At 47.1% G+C, this 27459-nt stretch overlaps 1 protein-coding gene across 1 annotated transcript in view; it reads right to left on the bottom strand.

The window, feature by feature from the left end:
• LOC115396298 (zinc finger protein 516-like) overlaps positions 1–27459 on the bottom strand; it is a 46871-nt gene that overhangs the window by 8303 nt on the left and 11109 nt on the right. Inside the window, 4 exon segments of the mRNA XM_030102100.1 lie at positions 200–304; positions 3105–4445; positions 8174–9568; positions 9571–10380. Of these exon segments, the coding sequence (XP_029957960.1) occupies positions 200–304; positions 3105–4445; positions 8174–9568; positions 9571–9937 (3208 nt within the window). The 5' untranslated portion in view covers positions 9938–10380.

Below are 27459 nucleotides of genomic sequence, written 5' to 3'. Positions count from 1 at the left end.
AAAATAGTAAAAAAAAAAGTATATTAATCAAATAGTGATATTTTGAGTCAGAGAGCAGACGGGGTCTTAGAGGAAAGTTTTCCAACGTGTGTGTGTGTGTGTGTGTGTGTGTGTGTGTGTGTGTGTGTGTGTGTGTGTGTGTGTGTGTATGTGAGCGTGCGTGCGTGTGTGCGTGCGTGCGTGTGTTTGACGTATTTACCTGTGTGGGACCTCATGTGAGTGCGCAGGTGGCTGGGCTGACTGAAGCTCTTCCCACACTCGTGGCAGAAGTACTGCCCCTGCCGCATGAGCGACCGAAACATTCCTGATGGCACAAACAAACACAGGAGACACACACACACACACACACACACACACACGTGTCAGCGGCGCTCCTTCACCTTTCAGTGGTCATAATGCAGTTCAGATCAACAGGAGAAGGACACAGAGGAGAGATTTCATCAAATCATGTATCTGAATTCAGCCATATTTGGTCTCTGGTCCACGTCAACACGTGGACGCCGGCTTCTCCGGCCCTCTTTCGCAGCGTCTGCAGGCCGTGGACAGAGACTGAAAGGTCAGGGATGGTGCGTGGGCGCACGCCGGCGCCGAGCCCGGCTGCAGGTAGGCAGCATCAGTAGTGGACTCGCGCAGGCATCATTAGTATGTCTAATGTGTCATTATGAGCGGCTCGCTCCGGGGGCTGGACTGCAGCTGTCACACAGCATCATCTCAGAGTCTGACAACCAGACACACGCGGCACACACACACCGCATAAATTACAGGCAATTAAAACGCCCCGGCTGTGATGTGCCCGCTCCGCTGCCCGTGTGTCACATGTCAGGTGTGTGTGTGTGTGTGTGTGTGTGTGTGTGTGTGTGTGTAGGCATGTGCATGTGTTCCAAAAGTTGCATATATATGTGTGTGTGTGTGTGTGTGTGTGTGTGTGTGTGTGTGTATGTGTGTGTTCCAAAAGAGATAGTGACGCACAAACTCCACATTTACACACACACACACACACACACACACACACACACACACACACACACACACACACACACACACACACACACACACACACACACACAAACATACAACACCGACGCCACAGTAAGTCCGGTCACCTTTACTTGTTATTGGCAAAGAGAGGTAACTTGTTGAATTCTGATGCTCTTAAAGGTTATGAATCCTGTCACATGACAGCAGGAAATGTTAAAGCTGCAATGTTTTATTTGTTTTTGTTATTTTGTTTTAACTTTCATGAACTTAAAGTTTCCTTCGAGTTCACCTGATATTTCAGACAGATAGACAGATAGATAGATAGATGGATTTAACTTATAGATCTGAAACCTGAGAAGAAAGAAAAAAAATCTAAAGCAAGTTTTAGCTCCTCGCAGGCTAATGAGAGCTCTGAAACTATAATGAGGCGCTATAAGAGAAGTGCCACCGGGAAATTAATTGTTAAGGGACGGGAAGCCCGACTGTGTTTGGCAAAGCAGATGCAATGCATACTGAGAGGCTAACAGAGCAGACTCTCAGCGTAATGAACGCTCCGTGGAGGACGGCCAATCCTCATAATTTAGATAACTGTGCAATGAAGACACGTCGCTCATGTACGTCTGCAATCCGTCTTCCAGGTCCTGTGTGAGCGCTGGAGGAAGGAGGCATTTAAAGATGGCCGGGTCTAGTTAATGACATTCGGACCATTACACACACACACACACACACACACACACACACACACACACACACACACACACACACACAAACACACACACACACACACAGTCCTCTGACCTCTCTTGCTGACAGATAACAAGCCTCGGGGATTGAAGGGGAGGTGCTTTACCAACACGAACACCCAGAGCACAGATGCTGGCATATACCTGGGCACGAGTTGTATGTTTGTGTGTGAGGTTTGTTTTTTGTTTTTTTCAGCCTGTTGGGGGAGGGGTGGGGGGGGGGGGGGGTGGGGGGGTGATACGCAGCAGGGACAAGGAGGATGGGGGAGGCGGAGGAGGTGACAGAGAGTGTCTCTGGCAGCCTGGCTGCTGGCCTCTGGATACTCCACTTGTACTGCGGGCCGCCAGCCCTTCTCACTGATGCACTAATGAAAGACAAGACAGAGCTGGACGGCGAGCACAAGCCAACGCGCACATACTGCGATTACAGAGAGAGAGAGAGGGAGAAAGACTCAGTTGCTCAAAAAAGGTCACTTTATAGCATGTGACTCAAAGGGCTAAGGCAGCTCGTGACGATATGCGCCTGGACGGCTGACAGCGATGTCATGCGTCTGCTCTGGGGCTGTTGTCTCTGACCCCTGGCTCCGCGCAGCCCCACTTGACCTCGGAGACACAGCCGAAAATGGGCAAATAATACGGATGTTCGGTAATGACCATTTCCAAAGCAGCTGGTGGGGTAATTATTCTGTCTCATCTCGCTCTCCCCGCCGCTCCCGTCCGCTCCCTCTCCCTCTGTTTCGCCTCCCTCCGCTCGCATCTGTGCGAGGCCCTCGTCAGGCGGAGCCCTGACCTAAACAGTTTGTGACAGCTTTCTGGGAGAGTGGAGCTGGAGACTAGGCATGCCTCGCAGACCTGAGAGTAGCAAAGGTTCTCGCACGTCTTTCATGTAAAAAGCGCGCACACATACACACACACACACACACACACACGCACACACACGCACACACATTCCTTTTGAAACACCCAGCACATATGGACAAACATGCTGCCCCAGATACAAACACATGTGCGCGCTCATTTAATGGATCTCCTCTTCATTATTAAAACCCTCATCAGAACAGAGCGGCGCCCGGGCCTGTCAATCACTTCCTGCCAGATGGCGAGCCGTAGCGTGTGAGGCAAGGCCGGTACCTATTCTACACGGCTCCTACATTTAGGGCCTGCTGGTCTTTTTTTCCTGCGTTAGGCTGTCAGGCGCGATCAGCTCCGCTCAGAAACGAGTGGCTCAGTGGCTGGAAAGCATTCCTCTACACCTCCTGACATCTGACATTTCCTCCTACGCCGGGACGCCGGGCTATCGTGCTCACTGCCAGAGACTTTCCCGAAAGGAGCTCTTTCAGATTTTCATCAACGAAATTCAGGAACTTTTTTCTGAGGGCTCACCTGTGGGGTCCAGCAGGGCGTTGGCGGCGCCCCAGCGGTGGTACAGCGCCGCCAGCTCGTGCGGGCTGTAGTTTTTCAGGAAGCTGAGGATGTCGTGCTGCATCTCCGGCGCCTCTGCGATCGGCTCCTGCTTGACGTCTCCCCGGGCCTCTGCGGGCAGCGACGAGGCGGAGGAGGAGGACGACGACGGGGAGGGGGAGGGGGGGTTCTGCGGGGCGCCGTAGCCGTGGCTCATGGCGGAGCTGCTGCTGACGGCGGCGCCGGGCCTTGTAGTGTGGAGCCGGCCCAGGCCGTGGGAGTTGGGAAGTGGCTGGTGGTGGTGGTTGTGGTGGTGGAGGTGCGGCGGGCCGCGGGCCCGGCTGTACTCCGCCAGGCCGTGCTTGCTGGACAGCATGAAGCCCAGACCTTCCTGCGGCATCGCGTAGCGGTCGGGCCCTCTGGAGGCGGCAGCGGCGGGACTCGGGGCCGAGGACCGCGACGGGGCGCCGGTGTGCTTCTCTAACGGGCCGGACGAGGAGAGGGAGCTCCCTCGAGGGTAGGCGTCCGCTTTGGGTCTGAAGCGGGCCTGGTGGCTCTGCTCGTCCGCGTGCCTGACGGCGCTGCCGCCCGGCCGCATGGGAACCCTCCCGGCTGAGGTGGAGGAGGAGGAAGAGGAGGAGGAAGAGGAGGAGGAGGAGGAGGAGGAGGAGCCTCGCGAGGGCGTCGAAGACGACGACGGTGTTGCGGCGTGAGTGGCCGGCCGGCTCTTCTTCTGGACCTCGGCGGAGCCGGCTGGAGGCCGGGTGCGCTGGGCGCGCGCCAGCGGGGGCAGCGGCTGGCACTCCTTCCCCTCCAGGACCGGCGGCGGTCCGGTGCGTCTCCTGGAGGACGACGAGCCGTCCCGGGAGCCCTTCAGGTTGTTTCTCGGAGCCCATTTGGGAGCCAGGTTGGAGCTGCTGCTGTTGATGCGGTGGGCCACGGTCTGGTGCATCCACAGCACCTCTGGGTAGCGGGTGGAGTGGGAGCAGAAGGAGCACTTGTGAGAGGGGAGGCTCTTCCTGTCCGACGCCGACGGGGCCACGCCCCTGATGCCCTCGGCCCTCACGCACAGATCCACGGGGGTCATGGCGGGGTCCAGAGGAGAGGATCGGGCCGAGAGGTAAGCGGGAGGGGAGGCGGAGTGGTTCATCCCCTGGAGAAGAGCTTTCTTCAGTTTGGGGTAGTCGGAGGGGCTGCCTCGGTCCGGCCCGGCGCCGGGGCCGTCTCTGGACGCCGCCGGATGATGGACGCGGACGTGATTCAGGTAGACCTGCGACTCGGCGGTGACGAAGTCACACAGGCTGCAGACGTAAGGCTTTTCATCTGGAGGGACAGAAACAACAGGAGAGTCAAGAGTGAGAAAACCACCTGATGTAGTTCAGACCAACGGCCAGCAGGCTGCAGTATTTCTCAATGATTCAACATCCTCTTCACTGAATAATCCTCTACTCATCAGGACTGGAAGTGAGCAATTCGGCAGCATTTTAGAGTACTTGTAGTTTTATGGGTAATTTTTGGAACACGTTTCATTTACTGAATTTCATTTTCTTTGCTGCTTTAAAACCAGATGTCTACACTGAGACGTGTCATGAATTTTAATTTGTTTTCAAGCCTTTTGACAAGCGTGTTTCCAGTTGATGGTTTAATTCTTTTAAAAGAGAAAAATCTCATTTATATTAACAACCCTAGCCTTGAATGTTTTTAAAACCTGGGACTTTGCTGTTTTTCTGGAAAATCTTAACCTAACTTTCTTTATACAGGTGAATTGAACATAATATAATTTATTAACAAAGTAACAATATGAGGTTAAAAGGTAACTAATAATTATTTCACTTGTACTCAAGTACAATTTAAATAAAGCAACATTTGTTGCAACTCATTACAAATTGTCAGTACTCAATATATTGGTGGTAATTTTACAAGAAACATACATTTTGTCAACAAAAACGGAATACTGCTGCAATACTGCTTCACATTTGTTTAACAAACAAACTGTACTTTTGAGAAGGTGTGCACTGCTCAGTGTGAAAGATTGTCTTCATATCAGTTATATTATTTTATTATGATGCATCTGGTGTGAAGCAGTGAAACGTAAGCGTCCATCTTTCCATCACAGGTTAAAGCTGCTGTGTTAGAAAACAAAACAAAATACTACACCAACAGAATCTTGCAGTTTTAGAAAACAACACATTTTTTAGTTGGATTATCAAGTCTAATGCGGCGTATCTGATTTATTCCTTGTGAGACACATGTTGGAATTGAATTATTCTGGCCTGTGCGTCCACCTCCGAACACATTAATCATCTTTAATGTGCAGCTGTTCAAACTTCCCACCAGATGGCGCTGTAGGACTTCCAGTTAATTTCCTTTCTGTTGTTACTGGAAAACTTTGTGCTCATTTTCTGCAAGAACTGAGAGAAAAGAAATATTTATATCAAAGTTCAATGGCAGACACACCTGCGTGTGGAGGTTTCCTACTGCTCAGATGTTTTTATTATTCTGTTTTAGAAGGTTTGAATGTTTTCTCATGTTATAGGAATTTAAAGTGCCACGTTGATGGAGCAGTGGTTGAACCGAGCAGAATATAGTCTCAGGCTTTCAGGTTGGAAGCCATGTACTCCTGAAGAGGCATCATGATATGAATTCCTAATTTTTCAGTATAAAATCAGACTCCTGCATCACCACACAACCATCATCCAATACTCAATGAGCAGTAGATGGTTCTGCTCTCCAATACCTCCTCCCCTCCTCTTCATCATCACAACAGCAGTAACCTGCCATCTGTTTTTCATTTGACTTCCTGTTGGCAGCAGGGATGAACACACACAGCTTCACACACCATGCCAAGGTCAGTTTACTGGCAGGACCTGTGTGTGTTTTTTATTATTACTATTATCAATTTGTATTATTCCTGTGTTTATCTGAATTACAAACAGGAACATAGATGTGCCATGAGCTTTACACAACAAATAATTCAAATGTTTATCCAGATTACACTTGTAATTCAGACAAAAGTATTGTATTCAGAGAAAAAAATGCAACCAGCTTCAGTAGCGGTGAAATATTTGATGATTTGAGAGGTGTCCTCTGAGTCTTCCTCGCCAATCCCTGCATCCTCCTTCCAATGGGAGGTGACACTATAAATAACCAATCCCTCAGACATCAGGCAGCCAGGCGGCCTCGGATGTAAGAAGAGTGGATGAGTGACAGTGGAAGTGTCACAGGAGGTAACCTTAGAGATTAGGGAAGAGCCAGCGGGGGACGAGGAGGGACGCTAACCACAATCTGCACGTGGAGAAGACAGAATATCTTAAGACGAGTCATTTTAGTCATTTCTTGTAGTAGTGGGAGTGAATTCCTCACTGTGCTAATAAAAAAATAAATAAAACTAACGGTGTCGTAAGAGTATCAGACTGTCGAAGATGTTTTCACACATGCTCCTGATTGTTGAAATGTGTACGTGTCATGGCGGAAAATAGAGGAAACAAACATATTTTCATAGCTGAGACATAAAACAGAGAGCAAAAAAAAAAAAAAAAAAAAAAAACATATTCACACGCAGTTAAGGGGGGGCAAGGGGAGTTTCCTGAGACAGGAAGACCTGAAATAGCACACAGCTCGATCAGGCCTGAAGAAATGCTGCTCCTATTTTTGAATGTCTGTGCGAGCAGGGAAGAACAGAAACAATCAGTATGAGTCTTTGTTGTTGACTGTTCTGGTCTGTGCGAATGGAGTTTTCAGCGAGTTCAAAAGATGAGACAGAGCGCTGTAAAAACACAGGGAAGCCTCCCTGCGTTTCAGCTGTGATTATGGTGGTTTGCCCTTGCATGGTGAGGTTTTCGTCTTTTGCTCCACAATGTTTATTGGTTGTGGAGGTGAAAAAATGATAGGTATTCCAAAAATGCTCCCCGCTTTGCTGCCATGCTACTGAAAGGCACAAAGTTTCATTTCACTGCTAACTACAGTGTTTCTGTGACAGACAATAACAGCACCGCCGTAAACGGGCTCCCCAGTGGCGATCAAACTTTATTGACCATATTTGATGGCATTTGTATTCAACGCTCTTTTTATAGGCCACTTTGGTGTAATTCCAATACATAACCACACGGGGGCTCCACTTTCCACTCCATCTCATGAGCTGCACCTTCACAAAGCCCATTTCATCAACAGATGTTTACTACAAAGTGACAGAGGCCTGAGTGGGAGGCTTGAAAAGGCCGGCAGTCAGTTCTGCCACCAGCACGCCAGCAGAGCGTTTCTACACATTTTCCTCTCCTGATTCATGGCATCGAGTAGCATCGAGTCACAACGGTCAGAAACAAACAGGCATCGACTAAAGCTGTGGTTCCCAACCTTTTTCTTTGAGGGACTCAAATTTTTCACACTGTAAATCTAATGCAACCGCGCCCACACCTCACCCTGTACAGTGACAAGACAAAGTTGAAGGAACATCATAACACATTTTATATGAAATAGTTTCTTTGTTATATTCTGTAACAAGGAGTTCTTTTTCCATGAGGACAGACTTGTGGGGTTTACGCACCGTCTCGGGGTGTTTGGCGGACTGGTGTAACTTCATCTGCAGTTTCAAGCTCTCATCCGCCAGTTTTACACCACAAAAGATTAATTCAGTTCTGATTTTTTTTTCTAAATAAACTATACACATTTAATGTAAATTTGTAAACTTAGTTTTGTTACACAAACGAATGAAATTCTGATTCATCTATTTTCAGTGCATTCTAAAAAAGTCATACCCATTAAAAACAAGACAGCTTCATGACCCCCATGTATCACTGGCATCTCCCCCGACTGGGATTTAGGCCTCAATGTTGATGATTAGTAAACAAAACTCCCCAAAGTAATAATCCATTTTATAGCCTTCAACCCAGTTATTTTTTTCTAATCATTTGAGATCCTGAAAGCACAGAATTTTTTTTCCATTGTCTACACATTGTTGCCCTGATTGCAATTTTTGTGATTATTTCAAGGCAGTGTAAGATTAAAAAAAAGAAAAAAACACAAAAAAAAGATGAAGTGAGTCGCTCACTGACCTGCCAGCTCTCCAGAGTTGGATGTTCCCATCTCAGAAGCCTGGTCTCCGAGAGTGGAGGCCGGTGGAGAGTCTCCGTACCCCGGGGTGCTCGGCCGACTGGGCGAGCCTGACTCCGGATCGCTCGTCGATCCCCATCGCTCGTCTCTTGGAGTCCTTTCCTTGTCCCCCAGCGACGCCCGGCCGCCGTCCTTCCTGTGGACCCGCTGGTGGACTATCATCTGATGCCGACTGCGAAACACCTTGCCGCACTCGAAGCATTCGTTGGTCTTGGAGGAAGCTTGCGACTGGGACGGCCTCCGCTTGTCCTGCCGGGACGAGGGTCGGTACTCCGAGTCGCTGAGGCTCTCTGGCGTCCGGTCCCCCGAGGACGCGTGGCTTCCCAACCCCGAGCTGCTGCGCCTGCCCGAGCCGCGTTTCTCTTGGCCTTGCAGGACGTACCGGCTGCTCTCCTTCTCGAAGACCACGGCGGCTCCGGCCAGTGCCTCCTCCCCCATGCTTCCTCCCCCATAGGAGGCCTTGTAGCTGGGCTCCACTGGCTCCACAACCTTTCCTTTAGTGGCTAACTGCCAGGCCTGGTAACTGCAAACCGGATCCAGCTCTGGGATTCTTTGACCCAGGATCTTGTTCTCACAGTCCTCCTCTTCATCCGGGGTCTTCCCTTCAACGGGCTGGAGGCTTAAGTAGTCTAGCAAACGTCTTTTGGCTGCTGGGGAGTCTTCGTCGTCGCTCGGCCTGCACTGGCTGAGGGGTTTCCGGCCATAGCTGAGACTATGGACTTTTTCATGGGCTCTCAGGCTCTCTCTGCAGTGAAACAGGTTCCCACATTTGGAGCAGACCTGATAAACAGATGTAACTGAGTTAGCCACGATATCCGGATCTTGGGCCACGTCGTTGATGGTGACTGGATGTTCAGCCGACTCCGCCTTCGACCTTGACCTGGATTTGGTATTGTGCGTCTTCATGTGAGATTTGAGAAACCAGGCTTCGCGGAAACGTCTCCCGCAAATACGGCAGCAGTGGTCGAGGATCCCCGCGTGTTTCTTCATGTGCGACTTCAAGAACCAAGCCTGGGAGAAGATCTGTCCGCAGGTCTCACAGGGGAACGTCCCGTCGCTCTGGGGCTGGATGGCGTCCGGCTCGGTCACCGCCTCTTCTTTAACGGCCGTCTCCTCCTCTGCGTCGGCCGTTATGTGTACCTTCTCGATGTGGCTGAGGAGCTGGTCCTCCCGCTGGGCCTCGTAGCCGCACAGACGGCAGCAGTAAGGCCGCTGGTCAGACGCAGACTTCTCCCGTTTCATGCTCCTCGCTGGCATTTTCCTCCGGCTCTCCTCGCCGCCGTCCCCGTTGATCATGCGGTTGCAGGCAGAGCTGCTCTTGGTCGGGCTGGTTCCCCGTCGAGGCCCTCCGACACCCTCATCTCCTCCTCCTCGGCCCCGCCCTCTTCGTCCTCGTTGGAGTGGTGGCTGGACAGCGTGCCCAGTTTGTGGCTGCGGATGTGGACCTTCAGGTTGCCCTTCTGCGAGGCCCGGTGGTCGCAGTAGGGGCATTTGTAGGGGCGAGCGCCAGTGTGGCGTCTCATGTGCTGCGACAAAGAGCTGAGGAACGGGAAGCTGCGTCCGCAGATGTTGCAGTCGTACGCCCCGGGAACCTTGTCGTCCTCTCCGTCCATCTCTTTCCCGGCGTTGGCCTTGTCCACGCTCAGCTTCTCCTTCTGACCTCCTGCCCGGGTCTCCATCACCGCCACGCTGTCTCTAGCGTTCATGGTGTTTAAAAAAAACTACCCTGTCTACCTGGCCTTTCGCAAGCTCGCTAACTCTTGAAACTACTGCTATCTGCAGCTGCACATCTAGGGAGATCTCGAGAGGCTTTTGCTGGTCAATTAAAATGTTCTCTTCCTTCAATCATCCAAGCTGCGTACAAAGCAGCGGGTTTAGTCGAGTTAATGACTTCCACACAGCGGATCCATCGTCAGCTGGTCAATCCATAAAAGGTAGAAACACCTTGCACATAATCTATAAAAGAGATTTCACAATCTCTTCAAAAGATTTCCCACTTTCAGGACATCATTGTATCAGAGACGGGGAAGTTTTGAGAGTTCTTTGCTTCAGAGTTGCCCCATTGTTGCTTTTAATCCTGCGGGTTTCTTCATATCAGGTTTTGGTTTGTATCTCCAGCTCTGGCAGGACTTGCATGAATATCATCCACCTGAAAGAAAAAAAGAAAGACAGCAGGATGAGAAAAGATACGGAAAATGTCTTAATAGTTGAAGAATAGTTCTCAGAGACAATCAGTGTATGAATACACACAGCTGGGGTGAACTATATGTGTCAGAAGAAGGAAGGTGTACCTTCATTATGGTGATCATTAAATAAGACTTTAATTGAATTTGATGTTTTTATAGCTAACGCTGCCAAAAACAACCACAATAACTCTAAAGTAGTAAGAACAATGTTTACGATATCTGGACTCTATTTATCTGACGGATTCCTGAACCGCAACATCAACTGCAGATGTAGAAAACTTGTTATCTCTTGTAAAAAACAGTGTAGCTACTGTTGCACCAGCAGCAATGCACATGTGCCACACTCTGATTCTGCATGAGTCGTACAGAGCCTGTCGGTGGGTGGGGGCGGGGGCGGGGGCGGGGAGGGGTGCTCTGAAGCCACAGCGGCTGAGTCGACACTTTACACAATAAGGGTGGTAGTTGAGGTGGAGGGGAGAGACGGCGGCGGCGGGGGGAGTCGTGTTCACATCAGCAAGATCAGCAGCGCCACCATATTCCCTCTCCCTGCAGCGGCCTCCCGCCGCCGCTGCAACCAACACTATCACATGACAGGGATCTTAAGTACACAACAGGAAGTGGCTCTTCAGACAGTTTGCTTTGCTCCGTTTCTCAAAGTGGAGCTGAATGTGGTCGGAGAGACAGTCAAACAGAAAGAGAAAGAAAGAGAGGGCCTCCGAAGATGAGCTCCCTCTTTACATTACAATGCAAGTACACAACAAGTTGGAGTCGTCACATTTTTTTGTTTTTTCACTTTATAAAGTGTGCTTTAATAACATGACTGACAGTTTTGGTTTTTTCCTCTACCCATCATGATTACTCCTTCATTACAAAAGGAAAAATATCATATTCCACCCCACAAACCCCTTGTGTAAAGCTCAGTTTGAACATTTTTAGCCATTATGAGTGCCACACATTCACATCCTATATCCTACCCATTGTTTTTTTTTCTTTCTTTTCTTTCACAATTGCTACTCTCTTTGCTGATTTGGTATTGTTGCTACACAAAGAAGCTGGAACTGTCCCCTTTCCAACGTATTTCCCTGTCTACCGCACAAGATTAAAGATTAACTACACCTTTATTCCTAACTCACCGTCGACTCGGCTCTTACTGTCATTGCATAAGACACATTTGTTGATTAATATGTCACATTTCTCTGTATAAAATTAACAGGAGCGTACTATCACAGAACTCTGAGGGCATTAAAAGAAAATTTCCTTTGCAAACCCGCCTGAAAGTGCGGACTATATGAAATGTGACTGACAACATTATTACAGGCCATTACATAAAGTGTCAGAGCCCATAAGCTGAGTTACTGCCAGGCCCTAATTATAAGTGGATAATTGATCATAATCATAAGAGGATAGGATGGTGGAGGAGGGACGTTAGCACAAGAACAATCATATGTCTTAACTCTTGTGCTGGAAATGACTACCCTGCGCCAGAGCCACCTATCTATCCAGGATGATTTATGCTATTGAAATCATGCGTGCCTCGTCCTGGAAAGCTCACTGAGCGTCTCTGAAGGAGCGAGGCTGCAGCCGAAAGGCCAGCTGTGGCTGACACCACTGTAAAACAAAGCCTCAGATTTACACCGCGGTAGTAAATTCTACTGGAACAAGGTGGGGAGGGAGGTTAAATAGCAATAAACTCCATTTTTTTCAAAGGCTGGGTGGGGTTAGTTACAAGCAAATAAAAGCAAAGTATGCAAGCATTCAATAGGTAAGCATTTTTTTTTTTTACTGTCATATAGTTCGAAAAAGTGAAAATGGATTTTGTTTTCATTTCAGAAAAGTTTCACGTTTGCAAGGCAACGTTTTGAAAATGATGTCTGTTTATACAAAAATGGCATCTATTTGAGCATATGCAGAAAAACTATTTACAGTAGCTGCGTTTTCAAAAAGTTGCACTTTCCCCTGTTTACACGAAGACAGAGCTGTAGAGTTTTCTGAAAGTTAAATTGGGAGCCGTTCTCAAAAAGTTCTCCGTTTCTACTTGAACATTTATTCAAGTAAATGGGGCCTAATTCTTACTAGTTGTTCGCTTAGTAAAGAGACAAGTTAAAAATGAGACGCATGGTGATAACTGAACAGATGCGGAAGTTTTCTGTCTCGGTTGGTCGCATTACACAAAATTCAGTAGAACAATGTTGGAGAGATTAGAAGGATACCTGTTTATGTGTAACAGAAATGCTATTATCACAACAACAATAACAAGAAGACGATAGGTGCCATCAATTAAAATATCAACAACATTAATGGAATCACAGTTTACCAGTCAGTTCGGCAAAAATTCATTTTTTGACTCACGGTTCAGCGCAAACCTGAATAGAAGGATCCACAGGTGTTGCCTGTCCCTCCGTCTGCACGTTTCACACAACACAACTAACCGACAGTTGTTGTGATCACATCTGGGACCTCAAATGTTTCCACACAACTGCCATGACAGCAGCACGAGTGTGATTGGCTAAGGGGGCGACTGGGTGCGTTTCAAGCTTCCAGTAAAAGGGAAGTTTCTAAACGTTTTTGGTTCAAAACTGTTACCTACTTCAAATGCAAACGTGCTTTACACCTGATACACACTTGTTTCATTACGTCAAACCCATGCCCTCAAAGACAATGAGGTGGAGTGAAGAGCTGAATAAGAAAAACAAAGCCGTCCTTCCTCCGTAGTTTTCCCCTCCATCTGCTCCATCTGTTCTCCGCCTCGGCATCTTAATGCCACTCATTAATACTTGGTATTTTCTTCCACTTGTGGCATTAAAATAGAGGACGATACTATTATTTGCTGTGAAATGGCCTTGTTGGCTGGGGCTGGGGGAGTCAGGAGGGCTTAGGCTGTTTAACAGTAAGCCTGTCATCCACCAGACAGTCACATGTGCAAACTGCAACATAATAAGATTAAAGCAGCAGAAGGGAAACAATGCAGGCTCCTCACCAGCGGGGCTGAAGGGGGGGAGAAAAAAAATTGACAAATTGGCTTAAGGAGGGAGAAACTGCCCGGGAGATTACCAATCATCGAAGTCATCAAAAAGAGAGGAGGCTTCAAAGCTCCATTAAAGACCAACATAACCCCGATAAGTGGATACGCTGTCTTTTCCTGAAGCTACCAAGATCGGCCCTCTTTGTAAACCTTGACTGTCAATGACATCCTCCTGCTAATTAACCACACACACACACACCCACACACACACTGGGAGAGAGAGAGAGAGAGAATTAATAGGACTGGAGACCGTGATCGTGCACAGCTGTAACCAGAGCATAAATTGCTCTCTGGTTTGTGTTCGCTTTGTTCTAATGGTTCACTCTGATTAAAACTGTGTACATTTTCCATTTTCATCACGAGAAAATTGTCTCCCTCGTTCACGTCGACGAGCGTCACCCTCGCTCTGACATGAGACATGCCTGTAATGGACACTCGAGCGGCCCTACTGTGAGTCACCGGGACTGAATGGAGGCCTACACTCAGCTGATAATGACTGCTGTGTCAAAGGAAAACACCCCCCACCTCCTCCCTCCCCAACACGCTCAACCCCTGCACCGGCCTGATGAAGAAAATGTGCCTCGATTTTCCCATCCTGGCTATTTTTGGTCCAAAGTGGTTCACATCTGGAGCAGATCTCTGAAAAGGAGCAGCGTTAAACTGTGCATGCTGGCTACACACATCAGGATCTCCGCTTTGTTTTCACACAGAAAAGCAGAAGGAGAAGCATCCGCAGGAAAATGTAGATATACTGTATTATGATGCCACAAAATTAAGAACCGACTCTGCCAGCTCACCAGCTCCCTCTAGAGGTCACAGGTCGTGCTTGCAAGACAACAGGAGGGAGCAAAGGTGGCATACACACACACACACAAACACACACACCGTCTGTTATTTAAGAAGCACGGCTTTCCAGACAGAGAGTTACCCAAAGGTTGCGGGGAAATGATGACAGGTCTCACTGTTTTTACCGGCCGGTGATCGAAAACAACTGTCACCGGGCGCAGGGAGCACCTTCATCACGGCAATCATCTCCGAGGTAGCCGTGACACAAATCTCCCGCACCCAAGGGTGCAGAGATTGGCTTTCGTAATGCACTGACTCACTCACGTTGTCACCTTATCACCGGTAATGACTGCAGGTCGCTCTCGTGTGGGACATCCTTCAGCGGTGAAGGGATCCGTTTCCCCTCCCACACACCCGGCACGAAAACCTGCATTTCGGGTTAAAAAAAAAAAAAAAAAAAAAAAAAAAACACGCGTGCGCGCGCACGCACACAGATGCAGACGTGCAAGGCAACTGAGGAACTGAGAAGCAAAAACAGAGGGAGCTTTAATGTTATCCACACACATCGATTCAAAGTCTGGATACACACACTGTGGGCTTTTAACACTGGTTCATACAGGCTGTATTGAAAGCTTAAAGGCCCATACAGAGAGGTACACACACTCTCACACACACACACACAGATACACGTGCACACAAGCACAGCCTCACAGAGCAAAGCAGACAGAGAGCACTTTACAAAAAAACCTCACTATCCTCCGTACAGTTTCTCATAAAGTGGAGACATTCAGGGCTCAGAGTGGGACAGAGGGGATGGTATGGAGTCCTACACACACACACACACACACACACACACACACACACACACACACACACACACACACACAGAGCAGAGCCAGTGTATTCTCAGACCAATCAATAATCCATTATGAACAAACTGCTCTTCACCTCCCACCCAGCCCTAAACCAGCAGACAAAGAGCTCTGCTGTACGCTGCACTGTGAACACACAGGCAAGCAAAGCACAGCTGGATTCACACACACACACACACACACACACACACACACACACACACACGGCTGCAGGCAAAAAAAACAGCAGCTCAAGATCTCACCCCTTTATTTTTTTATTATGATTATTAATTAGGTGGTGAATGTGTGGAAATCCACAACAAAAATAAAAAAGACCTTTCGACAAAACTTTGCCTGGGGCAGTGAACTCATTTACATCTCAACCATACGGCAGCTCAGAGCAGAAACATGCACTGTACTTTGTTTTTTTGATTATTCCTGTTGATTTTCTCATGTTTCCAAAAGACTGTGGAGCGCAGGGGTGTCAGACATATTTTAGTTCAGGGGCCAGTTTCATCTTGACTGGTAACACAGTGCCATAATAACCTTTAAAATTAAACTTTAAAGATTTCCTTTGTTGTGGTGCAGAGTATATGTGACAATTACTTGCAAAAATTACGACAAAGTCAACAGAAATCTGATGTAATGATACCTTCTGGTGCAAAATACATCAAAATGTCAAAATAAATAAACCTTCTCCTACAGCTGTTGTATTATGAATTATTTTGAGAAAAAAAAACTGTCCCTGACAGCATGGGTTTGTATTTTCATAATGAGGTAGCTCGTCATATCCAGCAGTCGGTGGAAACATAAACCTTCAGTCACAACTTGGTTTGCAACAAAACTTTTAACAGGAAGTTCCTTGATTTGATTCCCAGTGATCCCAAAAGTGACTTTACTGAGACTGTAGCACTGCTGTTTGAATCTAGATGAGAACAGCGGTGCAAAGTGCCGATACAAAAAAAAAAGACCCATGAAGTTCTGTTCTTGTCTGATGGAATTCGACCAGTCTGCCCTGATCTCCAGACTCATTTAGGTCCAACCCAGAACCAGTCTTGGTTACTTTGGGCCGAGTTATCCTCAAGTGTTCCCTTCAGCCCCTGTTCTGTCAGAGCGGGTCATTCTCATATGCAGAAAAAGCAGTGGGGGGCTTTGCGGCATTGTTGGGGTCTCCAATTCCCATCCTATCCCTGGTTCCATCCCTGCCTCCCCCATCCCTTAAACCCAGCCAGAACAATAGAGGGGGTCTGCGCTGTCTGTCCCTCCTCAAACTGCTCCCCCTCTCTGATAAATAGGCTGAGAAGGGGGATCCAGCCCGCCTGCCTCCATTTGCGTGTGAAGGGTCTTTTGGACAGAAAAGAGTCTGCTGGGTCCCTCTGTTTATAGGAGTGTGGGTAGGAAGTGGCAGGTGTTTGGGTCAACACTGTCAAGTTACATTTTGGAGACCCACCCATGCTAGTGGGATTACTGTGCTGATCGGGAGGAGAGGGGAACGGCTCGCGGGGCTCCGGAGGAGAAAACTGCACACCAGCAAAAACACACCAACGATCGGAGGCTAGACTTAAACAAAAGGGAAACATAAAATGATCGAAAGCTTCCTGACAGAGAAGCCACCGCATCTGGACTGCCTCCCACGTGCAAGTCACGCATTTCAACGTTCACTCAGTCACATGTGCAAAATCTAATGTTCAAGTAATTTTTGATTCAACTTGAAAGGTTATTTTAAACAACAGTGGAGAAAGTCAGTACTGGCAGCCACTCTGAGAGTCCAGAGGAAAGACGTCCGGGCGGGATGAGACCAAAACTCCTGCCACAGATCCACACTGTGGTGGAATTTCTTGTGGACACACATATGCAGTTGTGGTAACAAAACCAGGTTGAAATGACTGTTGGTAAGTCTCCAGACACAAACTGCAGTGGCCCTTTAAAAGAAACACTGCCTGCACTTTGTATTTTCTGTATTTACTTGTACTTGGAGCACTGAAGTGATCAACATGGAGCGAGAAATACCTGCCGCTCGTCTGCTCTCACGGGCCGACTTCAGCTCCCCGTGGGACGCACTCTGTGTGTGTGTGTGTGTGTGTGTGTGTGTGTGTGTGTGTGTGCGCGTGTGTGTCCCTCCCCCTCCTCGCTCTCAAACTCTGCCTGTTTTTCTCACACCACTCGTTAACCCCTGGGTGCTCCTGCCCATAGAGCCCACCCTGCCTTCCCCTCCCAGTCCCTCCCACAGCCCCGACCCTCTGCTAAACCACAGCAGCATTCCTAACACACACACACACACACACACACACACACACACACACAGACATACTATCAATGCCCAGATCGAGAATATTCACAAACAGTATGTACGGCATGAACACACCGCCGTATGCAGGATGGCTGCTGTTAATCGCTTGCTCCCAAACACACACACACACACACACACACACACACACACACACACACACACACACACACACACACACACACACACACACACACACACACACACACACACACTGCCATTAAACCGAACTTTAACCCTGACCTCAACCTTAATCTAACCGCAACACTCAATCCAAATCTTAATCCTAAACTACTGCAGTGGATGCAGCAATGATCAAAGCACACTTATGTAACAGAATCTCTCTCTCTCTCTCTCTCTCTCTCTCTCTCTCTCTCTCTCTCTCTCTCTCTCTCTCTCTCTCTCTCTCTCTCTTTTCTAAATCATTTTCCCTACAAGCACAGCCTTTTAGGAACACTGGAGCATTCGCCGCTTTGAACTGAGAAACAAACACGGCAGCGTTTTCGTGACGCCTCCGACTGAAAACGCAAACATCTTGTTGCGATTTGGACGCGCCACTTGTGCAACATTTAGAAAAGGCTGTGATTTCGTCTTCATAGCATATTGTTCTCTGCATCGTGTGGTTCCATTTTTTTCCAAAAACAGCACCCACTAGTGGCCCAACATGCTATCTGCATCGTTTCCAAAATGTTGATGCGTAAACACGAAACTTTCCTGACACGAAAATGCAAAAAAAAAAAATTCTAAGTGACTTAAAATGTTGTGTAAATGAGGCCTGAGTCATTTAGGAAGTCACAGTGTGTAATCAAAGACAAGACGTGTGGATCCGTTGACATGGCGGCTGGATCGCAGATGGATGTGACAGCAGAGTGGGCTGCAGACGGGTCGGTGGCAGAGACAATGAAACCGGCACAACTGCAACTTGTCGGTGCGACTCGGGCTGAACTGGAAGAGGCGCCTTCGTGGTGCTAGCGCTCGATTTAAATCTAAATGGAAAAAATCCTCTGTCTTCTTCTTCCTCTGCGCCGTTCTTCATCGTCGGTGCGGCGCCCCGGACAACCTCTGCGGCTCAACCTAAATCAGTCTCTCTGAAGTGTAATTAGACCGCTGACCTCCACCCGAACACCAGTCTCTCACACTGTCACACTTTCTGCCATCGCCGCTCCATTCCGCAGCGTGTTGGGAACCAGATCAACACACACACACACACACACTGATCGGTGCACGTCATCACACACACAACCGGCACAAATCAAATTCCAATGCTTCTGCGTGTGAGTTTTGCATCTTTGGACTTGCAGACAGCTGCACGGCTGCAGAACACTCAGCAGCCAAGAGTTCTGTTGAGTAATTCGGCTGACTAACAAAATTAGCATCATTAGGCTACAGCTGATAAAATCAATCGCAGTCACTCACAATTCCACACAGGAAGAATGATGAGAGAGCTCTGAGCCGCCTTCTTACTGGCAGGAGTGAGACAGAGAGAGAAAAAATGGATTTCTGCTTCTCAGCTTTTCTAAAGCACCAAGAAACTGACACGTCATGCACTCTGAGAACGCTGATGATTGATGCAATCTAAGAAAACGGACACTTAGCTTCAGGACCGTGTAGTGGTTAGCACTCATCTCTCACAGCGACAGTTACCTGGTTCAAGTCTGTATTTCTGTATCTTCACCAGCACCAACAGACCAACTTCAAATATGACAAAACAATGTCTTAAGGTGAAGATAGAAAAGTGGTGTTGCATTCTGGGAGTCTGTTTGCATGACAATGGTGCTCAGAGCCAGTGAAAAGGCTCCGACATGTCTCCATGTAAACTGGGGAAAAGCAAAAGTTTCAACGCTGCTGCTGCTGTTTGTGCATCACGGCCGGAGTAAATAGTCCTTCTGCACGCGCGCGAGCAGACGGACAATAACAACAATGTTTTCCTCCATTTTAAACAGCTGCTTGTCGACTGCAGACGGCCAGAAGCAGAGCACTGTGTTATTATAGTCTTCACATTATTTCTTTCCTGAAGTTTAAGGGTGTGAAGCTTGACCGTTATTTTTTACTCTCAATACACGAGTGCTGTCCGTTTTAATCGCATTGATCGCAATTTAATCGCATTGATCGCAATTAATCGTGATTAATTCATGGAGAACTGTCAACAATTTACTTTTTTAAAGTTGAGATTAATTGCAATGAAGAATCTAATCCTCATAAATCAGTCCCAATGTCAGGAAAAAACACTGTTATCCTCTGGTTCTTTTCTTTGACCCAATTGGCAGACCTCAATGGATTAATCGCGATTAAAATTGACAGCACTACAATACACACATTCAATCATTTGATCGCTCACACTTCAACGAGGCATTTAAACGATGATAGTATAGAAAGAAGCATCTCCAAAACGTGTGTTAACGCTTCCTTCACTGAAGCAAACGTCCAGGTGAGCATGTTGCAACAGCTGTATGCAGTTTTGTTCCCCCCCTTCGTCTTTTTTCATGCATGAGTAGACGCGAGTCTGCTCCAATTCTCGTTGCCTCCTCATTTACTCAGTTACTTGTACGTGTTGCTCTTTGTGGGCCTCCTTTTCAAACCTGCTTTTACCTCCAGGCGAAATCTGGGTAGTGCATCCTGTACGAGTTTGTCAAGAGGAGATACGATAACATTGGAGGCAACAAATCTGCTTTTGAGCTTTTCTGACTGCCTGTGCACACACACACACACACACACACACACACACACACACACACACACACACACACACACACACATACACACACACATATTCACACACACACAGAGGCAGGCAGGATGGGAGGGTTTCCACAGAAATCTCCTGATGGCTCTACTACAGAAAGACTGTGTGGGCTCAAACAGGCGGTGGTTGCTGTTGTTGCGAGGTGTTCGCACACTGATCTGAAGTGCACACTCACACACACATACACACACACACACACACACACACACATTATGAAGAGACACAACTCTGAACAAAGTGAACTGCAGGGGGAATTCAGAATCATCCTTTCGGCAGGGTGTTATTGTGTACAGTACAAATCAACCGTTGGACCACGCTGAGTGGATGTGATGCCACACAATAGAAAAATCTGCTTTTCCGGAGAAGAACTTCAACAATGTGTAACACTGTCATATAACATTTTTTTTAAATATCTACAGCTATGATGCTTTGCAGCTCACCACGCGTTAATTACACTAGAAATATGATATTTTAATTCACTAACTGGTTGAATATTCGAGCACAGCTGGGTGGTCAGATGAGTTCTGACTCCTGTACATCAATTACTGCTGATGAACTGATGAAGCTGGAGGACAGTTGCTACAGATGTTAGAAAATATGCTCTTTTTCACTAATAACGCTCTCAGATCTTTGCTCCAGAGACGATATCTATCCTATGAATCAGCCAACAGAACGCTGAAGACCTGACCTGCTAGATTCATCCTGATAACTTCAGCCCCAACGCTAACCACTCAACGCTAACCACAGGAGGTGTTTGTACCTGAGCAAAGAGCAAATCATATTCCAGTCACAAGGGATCGAGAGTTAAAGAAGCCGTAGTAAGATCGAAAACCATCGGTGCAGCTGCTTAAATCCACCTTTTTAGCTCGTTTTCAGCTGAGATGAACGATGGCAGCGGAGTCTTTCTGAGAAGGCATCAGAATGAGCTCAAGTTATCAACTTTCTGTGTGACTGTGTGCCTATAAAATCACTACAATGTCCTGCATCCAGCATATTTTCAGTCCCACTGGGGATTACAACAGTGGGAAAATGAAAGTAAAACCATTGAGAAGTTCACTGAGGTTACCGTCGACTCAAAACTGACCATCACGCGTCCCTGAAGGGATACTTTCAGTGTGTGTGTGTGTGTGTGTGTGTGTGTGTGTGTGTGTGTGTGTGTGCTGTGCAACATCTGCCCGGGATCATTTTTGGCCAAAAATAATAAAATCAGAAGCGCCACACAGGAACTTGGGCCGCTGGATGAGAATAACAAACGTCGTTAGCCTCATATGTGGGACAAAGAGGTTTTTTTTTTTTTTTTTTTTTTTTTTTCCTAAAGCGTCCGCTGAAGCTACGTGACACATTTCTTTCATGCGCGGGCTGACGGGCATTACCGTGAGAGATGGCTCATGAGGCTAGGTGCCCATGATGGATGGCCGTGTAACAAGAGGCCCAGATCCCATCTGGGTCACGTCTTATCAGGCTGACTGATTCACATTGATGAAATCATGCCGGCTTGTTAACTCGCCCAGTGGAGAAAAAAAAACAAAAAAAAAAACAAAACAAAACCTTAAAGGAGAGCAACAGAGATACATGTCAAGGAGAGCAGAAAGAGGCAGAGCAAATAATGAGAGGGAGAGCGGAGCGGCCCAGGGAAATGGATAAGTGGTAAATAGTGATGTGAAGTCACGGCAGGAGATGGATTTGGATAATACGAGCCGACGGAGAGGGAGAGAGAGGGGAAGACGCAGGCCGCACGCCGCAGGAAGTCTCTATCTGACAGACTTTTGCAGAATTTGGGCTACTGGTGACCACTTGCTGACAGAACTTTAATGAAAAACCAGCCCGACTTTCTAGTTCCTGCTCGCTCAGATGTTGTTCAAAGAGGCTAGAACCAAACACTCCATCCCAGACTACACAGCTTGTTATGACAGATATTATTTGCGGCGCAGCCACAGAACAGAAACCGAGCCAAGATCCACTAGCTCAACATTTACTTACACTCTCACACACCTCCTCTCCTCCTGCCCGAAACCAGGAGCAAATATACGAGTGTTCATCAGATTTCATGTAGGTGTGTGTGTGCAGATGTGATGATTTTAGTTACTGTACCCTTGATTTTGACAGGTGTTCTGATATATAACATATATTTGAACATAAAGTCAACAGTTTTCACCGCCGTTAGCTCGGAAGAAATGTGGAAGGTGAAGGGGTTAAACTGTGAAAAAATACCCCGCTAATGGTGGAAAACATCTGTCTGCGGAGGTCTCACAGGAAACGGTTACTTCAGCTGAAACAAATAATCAACGATCACGAGTGACAAACACGATCCTGCTGTGAAAAGTGAATGAGAACCACGACTGAAGCCGCTGTGATGGATGAATATTAAAAAAAAAAAAAAAAAAAAAAAAAAAAAAAAAAGCTCCATATTTGTGTCAATCAGCTGATCCTCCAGCTCCTTTCGTTTTCCTGCTGCAGATCGCAGCACCGCGTCGGCAAACAGGCGGCGTTCCCGGCACAGCCGCCCGTTACTGAGGGCGGAGCAGACCTGCAGCTGGAGGCTCGCTGCACCCAGACTCACAGGACGGTGAGGGAGACAGCACATCTGGTGGCGGGCTGCCGTGTGGTGTGTGTGAGTGAGACGAGTCGCCGGAGACAAACTGCCGTCGACGTTAAAACGTGTGTGTGAGGCCAACGTTTCAGTCCAGATGAGAGAGAGAGTTTCTGACACCATGTGTAAAGAGTCAGGCGTCAATAACACTCTTTATGACCACTTCTTCACAGCTGTAGGGCTTTCCGTTCTCTGAATATGTCAATAAATAGTAGTTTATTAATAAACAATTATTATCATGAGCAGAATAAATGATGGAGTGAATTCACAATGTTTTAATGTTATGGTTGATTTCTCTTTTCTCCAGATAACAGAACAATAAGCCATAATAATCTCTTCTAATGTCACATTTCAGACACAAAAAAAGTCAGATGGCATCAAAAAGGCAGTAACAACAAGGCTTGATATCAATGCTATTTGCATGTGTCATGAAATAGTTACGTGTCCTTTTCAAAACGAAGGTAGAGTCAGAGAACACATCCAATCAGCCGGTTAATCCTCCGATAACTGGACTGACTGGATTTATTTGCATATTACAGCTGTAGAAATGTCAAAGAAAAGTGTAACGTTTGTTTTATGTTGAGCTTTTAATGTTTGGGCAGTTCTTAAATGTTATCTGAGTGTTTTTGAGGGGGATCTGATCTGTGAGTGGACTGTCGCTCTTCAGCAGTCCTCTGGTCCTCGTGGTTTCATTATTTTAGCTTGAGTATGAGGAGTATGGCCGATAAATCCTGTCAGTAGGAATAAATGGAGGTAAAACGACTGAAATGAGCTTGTTGGATAACAGAGAACTGCTTCTTGGTAATCTGTAACTCCAGCGGAGGAGCTGAGGGGAGAGGGGACGGCAAACAAGCCGTGGTGTTTGTGCAGCGTTTCCCCCGGAGAGACGGGACCTCTCCGACGGGAGCTACCTGCAAACGGCCGCCGCTGTCACACATGAAATGAGCGGCGGAGGGCCGGGGATTACGTGCGGTCATTCTCTCCACATCGCACCAGTGGCCAGCTTTACACAACACACCGAGCCCGGGCCGCAGGGTGGCTGACTAAAAATGGAGAGGGCGAGCTTCTCAGGAGGCGCACACAGTCTGCTGGTAAACTTGTGTGTGTTTGCATGAACCTGAGATAAGATAACAGGAGAGTGTTTTGGATCTGGGCTGAGGGGGAAACACAGGCCTCGCAACAGAAAGCAATCAGGATTGTGATGACGACAAATACACTGCGAGACAGACGCTGCTGCAGGAGTATTAGCACAAATCCCACTGTAAATACTGTACGGGAGCAATTACGGCCTCCAATCGTGTCACGGTGTACACACAGGAGAGCGATGTGTTACAGCACGACCGTTCACATCAGATCAGAGCGAGGACGCTGCTCTGGATCTCATCTGGATGAGACCGCGCTGCTTAATTGACGACATGAGTGGAGCGAAATTAATCCACGCGGTGAAGTGATCCAAACGAGGCATTGTGAGGGGCTCAACAGCTTTCCAAAAGTTCCACCCTGGGAGCCGTTTCAAAAGAGAAGCTCTTTTTAGTGACTTCAAGCACTGTTGGTGTGTAAATGGATATATAAAAAAAACTATTTTCATTTGAAACGGACGTGGAAACGAGGCCTTTGCTGCAGCCCACTGTTTTACAATGACTAACTCTTTAATGGACTTTATTCCACATTTTTCTGGTTAGAATGTTTAACTTTAGTTAAGAGGACGACAGGAAATTCATTCCAAAGTGTTGAACTTTGCACATACAGTCGCAGGTAATATTTTTTCCAACACAGGTGCCATTAAATGGACGACAATAACAATGCAGGATTAACGAATTCTGTTTGTGCTGATCAGCCTTCTCAGTTTAAAAAACTGTACCTTTGCTACCATTCACGTGGCAGTGAGGGGGCCTGTATGACTAAAAAGGCCTTGAATGATTGCACTGCAGAAAAACACACCACTACATGGAACTATAGATGTCCAATGTTATAGAAATAGGAAGCAACGTTTAAAACATACAGGACAGGGGTCTGCAACCTTTATGACCAAAAAGAGCCATTTCAGTGGATTTCCGTCAAGTCAAGTTGTTCTGGAGCCATAAAGTATTTTCAACCATTAAAATGAGGCGAATGCAGCTCAGGAAGTTTCATACTTGGTTTTGATGAACAAACAAAAACGTTCATGATCCATTCATGAAGTTTTAACAGTGAATATTTTATTACACTGAACCAATTTTCTACCTGATTTTAACAGTTTTGTTCTTTTCAAGCTTTTTGTTGACAGTTTTGAAATTTTAGCTGTTTTAGCCATTTTACCTCTTTTTAAACACTTTTGTATGTTTTCTTTTCCTGCCACATTTCATTTTCTTATGTTAGAAACGTAGATATTTCAGGTTTTTCAAGCTGTTCTATCGTTTTTTTTTCCTCATTTCTTGTGATTTTTGCTATTTTTTTCCCAATGTTACTTGAGCCTTTTTTGAATCCCTTTTGAACCAAGAGTGACAATTCATACAATAATTTAAAAAAAAGTGAAATATTCATTCACGTATCATGTCATGAAGGCTTCATAGGGCCGCTACAGAGGGACTAAAGAGCCACATGTGGTTCCAGAGCCGCAGGTTGCACACCCCTGATACAGGACAAACACCGAGCTACCGGCTGTGATACAGTTTGGATTTCATGAATTTGGGTTTGACTGCATGATTGTTGTTCCCCAGTATGAGACAGAAAGTGCTACGCAAGAAAAGCAAGGCCACCCTGTGCTTTATCAGCTGGTGCCTCAAAGGAATAATCAAGTGAAGAGAAGCAGGAATCCAGCTGATCCTCAAACATTTACGTGCAGGAGATACACTCGGAATGGGAGTAAAGGACATGGTCCAACATCTTATCTATCTGCACACTGTATTGGTGCAACTAGTGTCACTTTGATCATCAAGTCGCGTTGCACAACCTGTCTATTGTTAGTAGCTCCAGCTTGTTGCACTGCAGAAAATAATCTCAGGTCGTCTGAGGCCACGGGGCCAGGACGTCTGCGAACACCTCCCGCCGTACGACGGAACTGCGCAGATTAGAAATCTCTGCAAAATATATCGTCACCACTGTCTAAATTTAGCCGCAGAACTAAAACCCTTCTTTTCCATGAAAGCATCGGAATTTGAAAATTGGCAGTTGCAAAGATAATCAAGTCCTTTGTTTGAATTAAAGAGCTGAGAGAACCAGCGTGAAAAAAAAGAAAAAAAATCTCACAAAGCTCCACCTTCAGATCTATCTGGCACGGCGCTGCCTGTGGAGCCCAGGTACTTAAATCCAAGCATCCCAACTGCTTCTGGGACCGGCTGTGAAAATCAATATGCATTTGCAAGGAGCCGCGATATGTGCAGCAGCCGGCCAGCGCCTTAAGAGATGCATCTGCAATCCAAGCTGCCCATTTACATGTGGGACGGCCTCGATGGGATTTACTGCACAATAACACACCTACCAGTATGAAAATGCAGATATGCTGTGTGCTGTATGTGACGGAGAAGCAGCCTGCCCCGTTGTCTGTTTGGGACTTAAGCACGAGATTAGGATTCCGTTAAATGGGTCAGATTTTTTTAATGTGATTTTTTTTTTTTTTTTTTTTTTCAGTGGGTGGGCGGGTTTGTTTTTTAGGGAGGACCGGCTTTTGTGGCCCATCTTTAAGACTATTAATTGGGTGATTTTGTGGAGTTGGTCAGGTATAATCTGATGGGATTAGCGGCTACGCTCTTTAAATAGAGTTCTGCAGCCTGGGATTAGATGATCACAGCCAGTCGTACTCAAGAGCAGATTTTCATCTCCGTGGCTTTAGTTTGTGAGGGGAGGTGTGTGTGTGTGTGTGTGTGTGTGTGTGTGTGTGTGTGTGTGTGAAAACTCTGAAAAGCAGTCACACTGATGACAAATGAGCGCTGCTGCGTGTACAACTCCAGACATGATGGAGAACTGAAATGAAAATCCAGAGTGTGCAGATAAGATTAGGGTCTCAGTTTTAGGAGGTGTGTTGGTATTGAGGAACAGGGAGTCAGTGCGGAGAACCAAGAATAAGACCCCCCCCCCCCCCCCCCCCCCCCCCCCCTCGAATATCCCCCCTCACATCTGGATACAATGTCGGAGCAGGGCACCGAGGCCGGGAGGATAGCTGTGGGGGGGCGTCAGCGTGCTGGGGGATTCTCACAAAACATCAAGAGAATGCTACTGCTCGTGGTGCTGGTGGATGCTGGGGCTGTAGGCTTGATGATGTGTGTGTGTGTGTGTGTGTGTGTGTGTGTGTAGAGGTAGTGGTGGGGGGAAAGGAGGGGAGGGCGGGTGCTAAAAAGCCTCCTATCTTTGGTCTCTTCTTTTCCTGTGTAGTTGACTGCGAGGCCCCCGAGCAACAGACGGACAGAGAGGCAGCTGGGAACTGAGGTGAGCAGCAGACAGCAGAACCCAGGAAACACGATGTGGGGGCAAAAAAAAAAGAAGGAAAAAAACTCTGCTGTTAACAGAAACAACAGATTTTAAACTTGATGTAACTTGACAATGCCTCCAGGTGTAGACCGCCATACATTCAATACACTTAATTCTGATTTTTTGCAGGTTGAAAATACAGTCCTGGAAACCAGAGCTGCCGGAGAAGAGAGGATGTACCTACTGAATGTTAGTGCAAAAAAATAATAATAATGTGGCAGAAACTTCATCACCGCAACTGTTATTGATCAAATAGCAGCAATCAGTTACTTGTGTGTTACTGCCAAAGGAATTCGCTTTATGACTTATAGCACATT

Source organism: Salarias fasciatus, chromosome 11, assembly GCF_902148845.1.
Source record: "Salarias fasciatus chromosome 11, fSalaFa1.1, whole genome shotgun sequence".
Taxonomy (NCBI): Eukaryota; Metazoa; Chordata; class Actinopteri; order Blenniiformes; family Blenniidae; genus Salarias; species Salarias fasciatus.
This window is presented reverse-complemented; position numbering and strand designations above follow the sequence as displayed.